Source organism: Rhododendron vialii, chromosome 6a, assembly GCF_030253575.1.
Source record: "Rhododendron vialii isolate Sample 1 chromosome 6a, ASM3025357v1".
In the NCBI taxonomy this organism is placed as follows: domain Eukaryota; kingdom Viridiplantae; phylum Streptophyta; class Magnoliopsida; order Ericales; family Ericaceae; genus Rhododendron; species Rhododendron vialii.
In genome coordinates, this window is record NC_080562.1 from 15,884,462 (window position 1) to 15,899,005 (window position 14,544).

The window sequence follows — 14,544 nt, forward strand, 5'->3', positions numbered from 1 at the left end:
ACTTAAGTGGAAAAATAAGTGAGAAGCTCCATAAAGAGCCTTAGCCGAGTGTTGAAGTAAAAAAGATAATGTGAGAAAGCCGAAAAAAGGTGAGTTGAGTGAGTGTTACCTGAAGCAGGAGAGGGCTTTCGCTAAATGTGTCGATTTGACTGGTATAAACCAAGTCCAAACCCATAAGCATCTCTGCAAGAACCATCGGCACCACATTTCTTCGGGTTCCCATCTGAGCTCAACATTCACCAATGAAGGATTTACTCGTCAATCCGGCGATACCAATAAATAAGCAGCTAACACACAGATTGCTAATGCAAACTGGCGTCGGGCCTGCATAGCAATATTTCTAGTATCACCCTCCGGGCCATACCATTCCATTAAGCACATGATGTTGATTTGGCCACCGCTTAGCAAATTCTCTGCTGCCCCTTTGGAAATATCGAGGCTTGGACATACTCTAATGATACGATGGTATGACGATCACGCTGGAGGTGAAACCTTGGAGGTACACTTGAAATTCCTCAGCTGTCGGACATAGCTCATTGTCCCCAAACCTAAAGACATGGATGTCAGGATCCCAGAAACACAGGGCTGCCCTTATGATTTCGGGGCGAAGCCTTACGTTTCGGAGAAAGCAGAAAGCGGCCAACCCATGTGATCAAAAGGTTAACCAATCTCCGGCAACAAACGCTTCTAGCCATGGGCCGATTAGGGTTAGTAGGTGGTTTGCCATTAGAAGTGCTATGAAAGCTTTGATTTTTGGAGGAATACCTTTCATATGTAGGGGCTATCCCTTTTATAGCCAAACGTTATGAAAAGATCCATTCAAGGGTAAAATATCAAGGCCATGGTGGCACCTTCCCTTTAATGCAAAGGGCACACCTTTGAACTGTCCTAAGGACATTATGGACGGCCAAAGGCCGACAAGGCATACAACACTTCACTTTCAAGTTGGGTCAAAGTTGGCAACTGAAACAGAGTTTAAACGGCGCGCGCCAATATGGAATTGACGCGCACCAATGTCTAGGCGAGCGCCTGTTTCACATCAACGCGTGTTTGTCCAGATTTTGCTGCCAGAAAAGTAGGTTACTGTCTCTTTGGGGTCATTTTTCATTTTTCGTCTTGGGCTTGCCTTTGAGCTTTTAACACTTCCAGCAGGTCATTAAGGGTATATATGACTGTGTCGAAGTATTGGTTTCGTCGTTATGCCTTTAATGAAGAATTTGGGGCCTTTGAGGGAATTTTCAAGATACATACAAGATCCAGAGCCTTTTGAACTATACAGATCATTCTTTATTGAACAAGCCAGGCTTAAAGGCCATACAGCGATTCAAAGCAAACAGCAAAAAGCAAATTGAAAATGCTCGAGTAGCCCAACCACTATCAGCATATTCTAACTACAATGGGATAGTTGTGTTAAGTAGTAACCCCCATGTCTTGCTTGCACGTCTTCATGGAGCCACTTTACATATCCGCTCTCTAGCCATGTGATGAAGTTCGGAAGGGGCCTTTCAAGCACTCTGTCATTCCCACTACACCCGTAGTTGTGCAAATTTCGAGCATTGAAAGTTGGAGGCTGAAAGTCTTCAATCCCAGCACAATGGAAACCCTAGCTCATCCCAAATTGACGGAGTATACGGCTAGAGATGTAATAGGTAAAGCTTGCCAAGCCGGCAATTACCATGCGTTCGAAACCAGCAAAAGTGACCGCCATATCGGGTAAGTTTAGCCAAGGGGACCTCCATACAATGTCCTCGAAATCCATGTCATGAAGGCATACCATTCTTCTACTATGAGTTCGGGATACACCATCGATCTCTCAACTAAACACCTAGGAAAGTATTCCCAACCCGCCTGAGGCGCCTCGAGCAGGCCAACTTTGTCCGAAAGCCATATCTGTATGAGTGATAAAACAAGTAGCCAGATAAAGCCTGAGCGAAAAGACAAGCAAGGATCTAGTGCGAACCTTACCCGAGTGTCGAGGTAAAAATAGAAAGTGCGAAAGCCAGAAAAAGGTGAGTTAAGTGAGAACCAACTTGAAGCAAGAGTGGACTTCTGCTGAAGATATTTGTTTGGCCGCTTTTGAGCAAGTCTAAGCCCATCATGGTTTCCACCAAGACTATGGGAAATATATTTTTGCGAGCCCCTATCTGTAAAACGAGGCTCACTAGACTAGGGCTGACTTGTCCATTAGCAGGAACCAACATATAGGCCACCAGTGTGCAGAGCGAAAAGGTGAACCGTGTGTGAGCTTCCTCGACATGATTTTCCAAGATTCCCTCTGGGCCATACAGCTCGATAAGTAATGCAATGTCGAGTTTGCAGTCATGGATTATGGTTGTTGTCAACTCTTCGGAAATGTTGAGCGTCATCTGCGGTAGATGATGCATGTCCTCTTGGAGTGGGGGACCAGCAAGTACATGGGAGTTTGGGAAACCATGGAGGTACGCTTCGAATTCTTCGACAATTGGACATAGCTCGTCGTAGTAAAATCAAAAAACGTGCATGGTGGGATCCCAAAATGTAAGTGCAGCTCTGACGAGTTCGGGGTGTGGCCTCACATATCGAAGGTCTCGGATGGAGGCCAGGCATCGTGATCGAGGATTCGACCGGTCAATGATTTCAAATCTCGATACCCAAGGATCAATCAAGGCTGGCAATGGGCTTTCCATTTTGAGTGATGAGAGTTTCTTGTGATGGGAATGGTGTGTTCTCAATGTTGCTAGCACCTTTCTTTTATAGGCAAACTTTCAAAAATATCGGCCTCAAATTGCATGCCGAAGGATATGCATAGGTGTCCTACCACCTTGCATGCAAGGACACCCCCTCCCACGGCTTCAAAACTGTCTGCAGGCCACTTAGAGGTATGACAAGGCTTGCTATGCCTTAAGAGGATTGGTCTGGTCAAACAAAGGCACCTAAGCAGGGCCTGACCTGTGCGCGGCGGTCGTGGTTCGGCGCACGTAGGAACCTTTCAGAGCACGCTATTCTTAATTTCGCGCGCGCGTCTGCAATACACCAGCAGACAGATTTCAGCAGCTACTGCCTCAATTTGGTCATTTTTGGTTCCAAAGGTCTTTTTGCACTTTTGGTGGTTCCAACAAGTCTTAATAAGCATATGTGACTGTATCCAAGCATCAGATTCAAAAAGTTGTGCTTAACGAAGATTTTGGACCCCCGATGGCCCATTTCAAGTTCAAAGCAAGGTTTTGGGAAGTCAAAATTTGTTCTAAGGGATTTCACCAAGTTCTCTCATGCCGCACAGGTCATATGGACCAAATGTGACTGTGCGGGGGTGTGCGTTTCAGTCCGGGGCATATTCAAGTCGTCTTTTGCGTCTTATGTCCATTTTTATGACATTTTTAGCTTTTTCTGTCGTTTCCATGTATCAGGATGCTTTTCTCGATTTTGTCAAATCATACAGGTCATTACGTTCATGTTCGGCCTTACGGAAGTGTCAATTTCACCTAAATTGGATTATTTTGAGTTTTGGCTCATTAATGCCCAAAATTTCATTATTTTTCACGTATCCAAGTGTTTTTGTTGTATCCTAGGACACGTTTTTCATTCTTTTTTGAGTTAGACACGCCTGTACATACGCATGTGTCCATAAGTCATCTCAGCGCATTGTCAATGCAAGTTTTGGTATTAGTGGTTGGTTTGTGTATTCTCTTACCAATTTTTCATTGTGAGAATTAACAAGCCAAAAAATACAAATTTTATAAGCTACTAATTGATACCCATATCTACAACTGTGGAATATCAAGTCAAAAGTGGCACTTCGGCCAATCAAAAGCAACATGTCAAGCAGGGCACACCCACCCACAAGTCAAAAGGGGGCTCACAGGCCCAATGCTACCAAAAAGTCAACTAGGGCATATTGGCCCGCTATTTGGCGATCTATGTGGGCACACAGGCCTAAAAGCAAAAAAAATAAATTCAGTAAACTAAGTGAGGCTCATTGATAGCCCTCACTTAAACCAGTCGATGTCACCGCCATCGTCATCCTCCTCTCTTGGATCTCGCTTGTATCCAGGATCATCTGCGGTGTTGTCAGAGCCGCTGCTGTTGGACAAGCGCTTCACGTCCTCCTCATCCCCTCCTTCCTCTTCTTCTTCATCCTTTTCCTCAAAGGGTTCAGATTCTATCCTTTTCCTCTGATTGGGATGGCCTCTCGCGCATCTTTAGTTTGTACCGCTCCTCTACGCGTGCCACGGCCTCCTTGGCTGCCTGTAGGTTCCCGGCTGCCTGCTGTGCACTGCGTATTTTTTGCCAAGTTGTGATTGGAGGTGTAAGGGTCCTTGCTGTCATCTTCTTCTGTGGAGGATCTTTGGCGCTTTTCCTTCTAGGAGACGCCTTACCCTGTGCCTGCATTGTAAATTTTTTAAGAATTAGTATATATTGTGCATATTGAATATCAAATGTTTGAAAGCAGGTACAATTTATCAAGGGTTAATCTACAATCAGCCCACAGGGCGGACGGTAAAAGGACCCTTTCTCGTTTCCCGATGGAAGTCCTTTCACTCAAAAGCAAAACTTTAGAGTTTACACCTACCGTACATTTTTTCGTCCTTTAATTTATATCCAAATGACAATAATACCCTTCACTGCTTTACCACATAGCAAAACCAACAAATACTCCTACAAGATGGCAAATAGGGGTCCACTCCTCTTCACTCCTGGGCTTTATTGTTTGTACACAAATATGGCAGACTTGGCAGTGCTTTTCACACAAAAAAAAAAAAGAAGGAATTTACACGAGAGACACCGTTATTTTTTTTATCCAAAAAATAATAGTACAAAAAGTATATCAAAAATGTACGTAGAAGTATCTACATAAATAATTCAAGCCGTTCAATTTATTTAAAATATTTTTTAAGGAGCTGTATTAAAACTAACTCAATTGGATATTGGTAAGGGGTTGATGTCTTCATTCAATTTAGTTTAATCAGGCTCTCTACTTGTAAATGATGGGATTAAACCCTCGAAAGTTAGTCGACGTGCGCATAAAAATTGGTTCTATTTCAATATAATAACCGGTCATTATACGAGATAATTTAAAGGGCAAAAACTTGATTATGAGATATCTAGAGTTTAAATTTAATTATGACCATTTAAAATAAAATGATCAAAATAATAAGAACTTCGCACCGGTTTAAACGGATTAAAAATTGGAATACTTAATTTTTTACTATATTTTCTAATATATAAATAGTCTCAAAAAAATTAAGTACTCAAATGATAATGCCAAAACTATTTTCGTTGGTGCCAAAACTCTAGTACACAAAAGACTTGTACGATGTGCAGTGTACAAGACTTTTATGCACACAAATTTTGACATTATCACTACCCTTTTTTGAGGGCATTTACATATAAAAAAATATGATTAAAAATTTAAGTTCTCTAATTTTCAATCCGTTTGACCTGGTTTGAAGTTCTTATTATTTTTATCATTTTATTCTAAAGTTTCATAATTTAATTTTGTCTCTAAAACTTATAATTAAGTATTTATTTGTTATTTAAGACCCTACAGAGCAGAAACTTGAATGTAAAATGACTGCAATATTTCTGTACAAAGAATAAACGCAAGAGTGAAAAAGGAGTGGTCCCCTATTTGCCATCTTGTACTGTTAGTAGGAGTACTAGTTTTGTTATGTTATAAAGAAGTGAAGGGTGTTATTGTCATTTACATATCTGATAATTAATTAAAAAAGGAAGAAATGTACGGTAGGTGTAAGTTTTGCTTTTGAGTGAAAGGACTTCCATTGGGGAACGGGTAAGGCGCTTTTACCGTCCACCTAGTGGGTTGATTGTAGATTAACCGATTTATCAAAACAAAGTCCATCAAAGCATATATGCATCGGAAACAGGTGTGTATCATAAGTATCAAAAGCAGGAATGTATCATTTTGTATACCTGAGACCTTTGAACAACGGCTGGCTGAACTGGTGATGGAGTCGGTGTTGGGTAGTGCAACTCAAGTGGCATGCCACTCACTGCTCTTCTGATCACGTTCTCCATCGCAAGCATGCGACGGATGACCTCATTCACCCACTCAATTGGCACCTACATATAGTTTGGGATTATCAGGCAATTCAACAACAGTTCAAGGTTATTGAAAGACGAAAGATGGAAGCTAACTTTTACCGGGTTAGTCACTGGTGCAAGCTCTACTCTGGCAGGTACCAGGCGTATCTCTGCTGGGTTGCCCTGCGTGTCCACCACCACTATCTTCCATGACATTTTTGGTGGCCCGCCTACCACTGGACCACTCAGACCCCGTCGGACACGGCCTTCACCTCCTCTATGCCTCTCCATGGAAGCTCTCCTCTCCTCAGCAACTCCCCGTGCCTGACTCCGAACATCCCTGAAATCTCGAACTCTGAGTGGACCCGCCAAGTGCTCTCTTTGGTAAGTGGCGTAGTCACGCTTAGGTCGCAGGTAGCATGCCAAGTCAGTGTCAGGCTGTGTGAACTCCTCCAACTCCGTCAGTGTATACTCTCCAGTGTGTGTGAAGCACGGGGTGAAAGTAGCCCTGGCACCTGGAACTCAATCAAATCAAGTGACTGTCGCTCGATCACCTAAGTACCACTGCCAATCGAAAGCCGACTCCTGTAGCACCCAGCTTGCTGTGACAGCCCTGAGGCAGACTTAAAAAGCCACCTACAGACGATTTATGCCCAATCATTCCGGATAACGCTTGCATCCTCTGTCTTACCGCGGCTGCTAGCACATAATTAGCCTCTCCTGGCCAAGTACGTTGGCTCTGGCTCTATTCCTTCCCAGGGATTCCATGTGACCTGCAATCAGGACAAGCAAACAGTGCAAATATTGATCAACGACAACATTAAAGCAATAAAGGGAGGCATGATTAACTACTAGTGTTTTGTATTATACCTGCGATGCATGAAGCTCGTCTAGATATATACGGAAGTCGTCTAGGTCTCCTCTCCCTTTCTTCTCCCCCATGTTCTTTTTGCTCCAGACATGTGCGCGTGGGAGGATTCTCAAGTCTTGACATTTGGTCGCTGGACGGCACATGTTCAAAACCTCGTATGCCCAGAGTTGCACAATTTCAAACAATCAAGGTATCAGTCAATTACATAGTCAAGCAAGCTATACAGTCAAGGGATATGCTATAATTATAAATTGAAAATTTGTAAAAGTGAAATCATACCTCCCATATCCTCTAGTACCCAGCTACCACTTGCTCTATTCTTGACGCATCTCCCATGAAAGCATAGACTGTGCCAAGCACTGCTCCACCCCAGTCGAAGCGTGAAGCTGTCCTCAGGTCTCTCAAAGCTGGCAAGTACGATAGTTGTACCCTGCAATGCCTGCTTGAATATAGAAAGGCGCCAAACAAGTACAACAGATATGCTCTGGCCATTTGCTCCGCCTCTTGCTCAGTGGTCACCTTCTTCTTCAAATACCTCTTGAATTGCTCCTTCAGGCACTTCTCCCAAGAACCACCTCAAGGCCTCCCTATCCCTATGTATGCCCATGTCGAATGGGATAGGCTCTCCTCCAACTCTCAAACCAGTAATCGCCGCAAAGTCCGTCGGCGTCACTGTCATCTCCCCAGATGGCTAGTGGAAGGTATTGGTGGTATCCCTCCAGCTTTCAGCAAGTGTAACTAGGATGACATGGTCATTCCTAACTAGTTTCAGGATCTGTATAAACTGCTCAAAGCCAGCCTAGCCTACCAACTGCCTCACCCTCTCTGGCAACCTCTCGTACAGTGCTAAGGAGCCGCTCGCGCCTCCATTGCTGCGAATATCCCTTTGCCTCTCTCTCGTTTCAAGTACAAAGATAGGCAACAGAGCAATGTTTCAGCATATAGTGGTTCAATTTCAAGCTTGGGGTAATTGATTTAGCTTTCTGAAAGATGGTTGGCTCAAGTTATGCATGCATGCCGTATATTTCAAGAATTATTATCTTTTACTCAATTCAACAAACATTCAAGCGAAAGTAAGCTATAGAAGGGGATTTCAAGATATACCTGTGTCCAAGTCCTCGAGATATGAGACTTGGGGTCTCTCAAAACAAGCTTAGTGTCATAGTCTATTCGTAGTGGTCAGTAGGCTGCAAAACCCGACGGCACAAACAAGTGTGGCATGGGAGGCACGTACGCTGTCGCAGAAAAAGTTGCACACTGCAAACCCTCTGCCACTGCCACTGCTGTGCGCCTAGGCAACTCTACCTTGGCTCGGGCTCTCTCAGCGGCCTCCATCTCTCTTAAGGCATCCTCACCCTCAACTCGGGCCCTCTCGGCTTCACCCCTCAAGCGCTCCTGCTCCTAAGCCAGTGCAATGTCCCTCTGCCTTTCCTCTCGGGCAGCTACGACCGTCGCTACAACAGCTGGATTTTCTCGTATCAACAGTGCGAGTGTAGCATCATCCACGAACTACACAAATTCTCTTCTTAAGGAGGGCTCATGGCTCGACGTCCCTTCGGCCCGTTGGAACTCGACTCGCCCTGTCAGAACCTCCGTGGTCTCCTCCTCCTCAACTACAACACCTCTACCCCTCGCCAAGTCCCTTGGCGGGGACCGACGCGGCCCAACACCGCCGCTACTAACACCACTGCCGTCGGCGCCATCAGAACCTCTACCTGTTACCACCGGGGGCCCCATGGTTGTGCTTGGGTCCAATGATTGATTATCAGGTCCCAAACCGGTTCATCAACTATCTCCTGCTCTCGGCGTTGATCACCATCGCCGCTGCCTGTCACCGCTGCACCAGCACCCACGGCTTCCTTTGTCACCGTTTGCACTCCCATCTCAACCTCCATAGGTCCTCCCTCGTCATCCGAATGATCTACGACATCTCTGCCACCGCTGTCACCATTGTGATCGGCCATTGGTAATTATATGAGTAGGTTTTGTTTGATTTTGGGAAGAGAATCAAGGGTATGTGTGTTTTTGAGAGAGAGGGAGAGTTTGAGAGGAGTGTTTGAGTTTGAAAACTGCTGAAAGCGGTTTCTGAAGCGTCCCGGGGAAGAAAAGGGGAGAAAACAAGCATGGGCCGGGTCTGGGCTTGATCTGAGTCCAAGCCCTAGAAAGCGACCCGCGCGCGTATATAGGTTAGGCGCGCGTTGCTCTATTTGGGCCCCAGACCCAATTAACCCCCTAGCCAGGCCCAATTGATTTATTTTCTTGCTTTTTTTTTTTGGGTAAATTAGCTTGAAATTAAAAAAAAAAAAGATTAACTAAATATACAGCCTACAAGGGGCATACCCCCAAGAGGAAAGAAAAGGAAAAAAAAAAAAAGAAGAGAAGAAAATGCGATATACCATGCACAACCCGCATGGAAAGCACAGTAGAATAAAGTAAATAACAAAGTACAAGGTGATTTGTTATCATTCCCCGTTGCACTATCCATATATGATGAAGAAAGCACAATGGGGAAAGATACAAAGAATACAATAAGTAATGATGACAAAAGCAAACTACGGCCTGGCACAACCCGCCAGGCTAGGCTATAAGATAAATAAGTCATGGTCGAATAATGACCAACTGATGAACCATCACTGAGGAATTGTAGCAACATAGCGAATTGGCATCGAGGGGAGGCTGAACAGCTACTACAAGGAAACTAGGTATAGAGAAGAGGCTCAACCCGAGGATGTCGGCATCCGACAGAGGGCCCAACTCTGCACACCATGCCCATTCCACACAATCTACTACTCCTTCGACCAAGCTCCAAGGCTCGCCAGAAAACAACCCACCCTCAGCCAAAAACCAATCACCACAGCCGCCAGAGAAGGGATAAGCAAACAAAGATTCTAAAACTCCAATTTAACCTAGTGAGCCAAACGTAATACTCACCTCTAAGAGAACAGCTACTACAAAGGAACAAGGTAAGAGGCTCGAATAGGAGATGTCGGCATCCGACAAGGTTACCCCCCTAAGTACCCTGTACACCACGCCCATTCCATCTAGACTACACACCCTCAACTTAAAACCTAAGGCTCGCTATAATCTATAAGTGACACAGATCCATAGCCTCAAATCTTACTGCCATTAACAGTGCAAACCACCGAATCATCTGGCACAAAAGGAGAACTCTAGATACCGCAGGAGAACCAACGCTGCCTCTTTCAATCAGAGATCACCACCAATATAATCAAAGATATCCACGAAAGCTGCCCCTTTCAGTAAGCGCACAACCACCAATCTAATCACTGACAGCCCCGGAGGCTACCCCTTTCAATCAGAGCCTAACCATCGATCTAGTCAAAGACAGTTGCGAAAACTACCTCTTTCAATCAAAGCAAGACTCCAATCTAATCAAGGATAGCCACGGTCACAACCATACTACGTAAAATAACCGGGCTATAGGAGCAAAGAAACAAGGAATTTAAAGAAGCTCAACAACGTGCATGAGCTATGAAACCAACACAGCCGTAGAACTATCACAATGTAACCCAACTAGTCTACTGTATAATACCAGGCCGACATATAATTCATCCTGGTGAGGTCCAGAGTTTCACACAAGTAAAAATGGTAATAGCTACCTCACTGCTATGGAACACGACAAGAGTCTCAATACACCATAATTAATCGCATAGAGAGAATACCTATACTACCTCCAAACCCATATCAAAGTCTGAAAGTGTATGAACTGAATGTAACAGAACAGATTTGAGAACCGTGATTTAACTCTGACTAGCACACCACCATTTCCGACAATCAACTGACCTCCGTCGTGTAATGGCTGCTAAACTGATACGTTTGAACTGGGATATGATCTGCGAAGGCTCCTTTTGTCGTGAAAGAACCCACGAACTGGGATACCTCCGTCTGGTAAATGAGGAAGAATAAGGGTCGATCCAAGAAGGATGCGCCTTAGATGAGATTTGTAAAACCGATTACAGCATTGATTGGTCCGATGACAGCCTCGCCGCCGGTAAATGAGACCGTCAGCTTTGGTTGAAGTAGACCGTGCAAGGTCTTTGAGATCTGTGAGTTCAAGAACGCACTTTGAGAACCCACTTCTGCCGGTTACTGAGTTCAAGAAACCTTTGAGAACCCACTTCTAGCTGGATTTGAATCTGAGATCTGTGAAAACAATTGGTCATCATAGCTCGATGGTCACCGTCACTGGGAAGACGACTGACCCTGTGGGTATCGAGTTGTGAGAAACGATGACAGTCCCATAAGACAATACAAAACCCAAACCCCAAAGATAGGAAACCCACTTCCAGATTTCGGCAGCTGGAGAAGGAAATAGGAATATCTGTTTGTAGGTGAACAAATTAGCTGAAAGAAAATGAACCAAATAGAGCTTAATTACCTCTAATTCAGTGATTTATGGGATGGATATGGAGGGGAGTGCATTCTCTCTCTAAGCTTAGAGAGAGAAGCTCTCAACCCAGGCTAATACAAATGTTATTATTTTTCTTGCTTGGCCTTTGGGATCTTGATTATTGCATTTGGGTCATTTTGGAATGTTTTCTTTATATTCAAGACCTTAGTAATTCCCCTATAGCAGTCCGCCCGCTCACAATTATAATCAACGACGATCCATCCGTCCGATTTCAATCGACGATTACAATCAACGACGATCTATCCGTCTGATTTCAATCAATAATTACAATCAACGATGATCTATCCGCCCAATTACAATCAACGTCGATCTATCTGTCCGATTACAATCAACGACGATCTATTACAATCAACGACGATCCATCCGTTTGATTTCAATTGACGATTACAATCAACGACGATCTATTAGTCCGATTTCAATCAACGATCACAATCGACAACGATCTATCCGTCTAATACAATTTACTCCCCAGGAGAGTTCGCCTTTAACAAATCGATGTTGATCCACTCTTCTTTGATTTCATTTCTCCCAAAGCAGAGTCCGCACTCTCTTACCAACAATTTTGTGATGGTCTGTCCGTCTTTGATCCCTTGGTGCATGGTATTTTTATATACATGTCCACTTTCTATTTAATTTCTCTTGGACAGACTGGACGAGTGTCTAGAAATCTTTGACGTTACCAGTCCCAATTCAATGATGCTTTATGTGCCATCAAAGAGGGACTACTGTAGACATCCCAATCTGGATCTCCCAATTGATTTACTTTATTTTTCGGTTTCTTGTTTCCCCAATAATGAATTGGATCAAAACAGTCTTGAGAATGGAAAAGTTTGAACTTGGAGTGATATTTGGAACCCCATTTGAACCCCAAAACCCCAAGTCAAAACCCCCTGGGTTTGACTAGCGTGATTTGAACTGGCTCCCACGTGCGTTAGTCCACTTGCCAGGTGTTGGTCAAAGGTCAAAGCTTTGACTGTTGACCAGCGCATGGGTAGGTGGCACACACCCGCGCTGGACTAGCACACACGTGCGCCAGTAAACACCTATCCCTATCACTTTTTCTAGCTAGATTTTATAATCATCAGGAGGTCTACAGGGCTGTCGAACCCCGTTTTCGTTGCCAGAACAATGTATTGCAGGGCTTATGGTGCACCACCCTTACAACCTCTCTCATCACCTTTTTCAACCTTCCTCACCACCAAGCAACTACAACCAGCCTTGCTTGCTAGTTGTATGACCTTGTTTGCCACCAACCTCACTTCTTTCCAACCTCCTATATATACCTCTTTACTCTTCCATTTTAGGGGTTACCAAAAATCAAGTTTAGAAAGGTTACAAAAATCCTAAGGTTAACCATTTTTCAAAGCATAAGCCCCTAATTCTCTTGATACCTTATCACTCAATCAATTTCCATACACTCATTTTTGCCATCACTTCCTTCTTATTCAAACCATTTTCAAATCACAAGCAAAGGTATAATTTTTACTACTTGCTTACTGTTTTGATCCTTGATGGGGGCTGGCAGGGCAAATGCTGGTAATCAATACTAGTCTTGGTCCTAAAGCTAGTAGGGTTATAGGACCCAAGTGATTAGCTTTCCTACGCGCGTAGAACCCACTCACACGCTCGCCTATCATAGGTTGCACGCACTGGTTCTCGTGGATTTAGGGATGCTAGTTATTTCCTATTTTTATTGTGTTATAAATCACTATGATGCATGATAAAAATTGATTAGCTGTTTTGCATGTAAAAATTATTAGTTTAGCTCAGCATGCTTTACTGTTGCTTTGGAATACCCCTGGGTGGTTTCTGATCATGTCTCAGAGCCCAGAAATGCAAGACCAATTACTGGAAGTCCAGTCAGAACAGGCGCGCGCCTGTCCCTTATATGTGCGCGCCGATTCGCTTACTTCCAGTGACTAATTTTAAATGGGTAGCTAGGCCTTTGGCCCTTGTTTTAATACCCCCACTGTTTAGGGGTTTGTATTTCAATTTTATTTGTTTTGTTTGCAAATATGACTTTCTGTCGGCACATATAAACTATTTGGTTTGCCCCCTGGGTGAGCACTGGTCATTCCAGAGCCCAAAAGGGGATAAAATTCAACCTATGGTGGAATATCAACATGCGCACGTTTGTATGGTTTTGGCATGCGCTGGTGGTTTGCATGCACATAGATCCATACATGCAAGTTGGCCACTATTCACGTCAAATTCATATAATGCACTGTTTTGATATTTAATCACAGTATTGGGTTTTATTCCATTTATTATTCGTCTTTTCATCCATTCATGCTATTTTCAATCACATCTTCCAAACTGTTACAGTTTTTAATCCCCGTTACACTGTTCCCCGCCCTGATTGGCTAAAAATTGTTTAATAAAAAGAAGAATCACAATAGTTTTCACAAAATGCCTAAGTAGAGACCGATCTCCATATTGGGCGAGAGGGGTGCCTTAAAAACCTTCCCCTCTCGTAACCTGGCTCCCGAACCCAAATATGGTTATGAAGGATTGGTGCTTTCATTTTTTCAAATAAAAAACAGCTTATAAAGCATTTCGAATTCGGTTCCTTGGGTGTCGGACCTTCAAACCCAAATGGCGACTCTCTGAATTACGAGCGCTCATCCCGCTTAGCGCTCCCTCGATCCGGCATTAAAACGAACGGAAGCTTTTTAAGGGCACCTTGCCCACACAGCCGCACACTCAATCAGTCATTAGCTAAAATAGATTCAGCCCATGTTCATGTAAATGCAGCCAAGTAGATGCAGCACCCATTCAGCCAAGATTCAAGTCTAACCTAAAAGTGCTGAAACTAGAGCAACGAAACAGGATTTCTCAAGCTCAATATGAGGACTCACCATCTTATATCTCCCTCGAAGACTGACCTCCCACTCATCTTTTTTCTCACAAGCATTGGGAAAAAGGCACCACCAACTCACTCCACTTAATCTCACATGATTCCCCCGTTAATTATTACCTCCACTCTCAATCGAGCATGCCTTTTGTCTTCCCTTTCGCAGAGGGAACGCATTTTCTTGGGGATGCTCCCATCGAAATCTATTCCTTCGTCATCAGGGTTGACACAGTTTATATAAAAGTGTAGACACCCCAATCTAGACTTTTCAGATTAGTTTACTTATGGTTTTTGATCCCTGATGATGAAACGAATCAAAAACATCCTGAGAATGATAGCATGTTTGAGCTTTGAGCGTTTGAATCC

General features: G+C 43.8%; 1 protein-coding gene across 1 annotated transcript; it reads right to left on the reverse strand.

The window, feature by feature from the left end:
* Window positions 1-4,131: 4,131 nt before the first annotated feature.
* Window positions 4,132-7,435, reverse strand: LOC131328443 (uncharacterized). Its single transcript, XM_058361388.1, has 4 exons — window positions 6,892-7,435; window positions 6,142-6,794; window positions 5,911-6,060; window positions 4,132-4,362 (listed from the first exon to the last, which is right to left on the reverse strand). Exons 2-4 carry the CDS (start codon window positions 6,310-6,312, stop codon window positions 4,132-4,134), a joined length of 552 nt encoding a protein of 183 aa, XP_058217371.1. The 5' UTR covers window positions 6,313-6,794; window positions 6,892-7,435.
* Between the last annotated feature and the right edge of the window lie 7,109 nt (window positions 7,436-14,544).

Excerpts from the sequence above, each read along its gene's own strand:
- LOC131328443 (XM_058361388.1), bottom strand. The coding sequence starts at position 6,312 with ATGGAGAGGCATAGAGGAGGTGAAGGCCGTGTCCGACGGGGTCTGAGT. Across the intron at positions 6,061-6,141 it reads TTGCACCAGTGACTAACCCG|GTGCCAATTGAGTGGGTGAA; the intron begins GTAAAAGTTAGC and ends AACTATATGTAG. Across the intron at positions 4,363-5,910 it reads CCGTTGTTCAAAGGTCTCAG|GCACAGGGTAAGGCGTCTCC; the intron begins GTATACAAAATG and ends TTTACAATGCAG.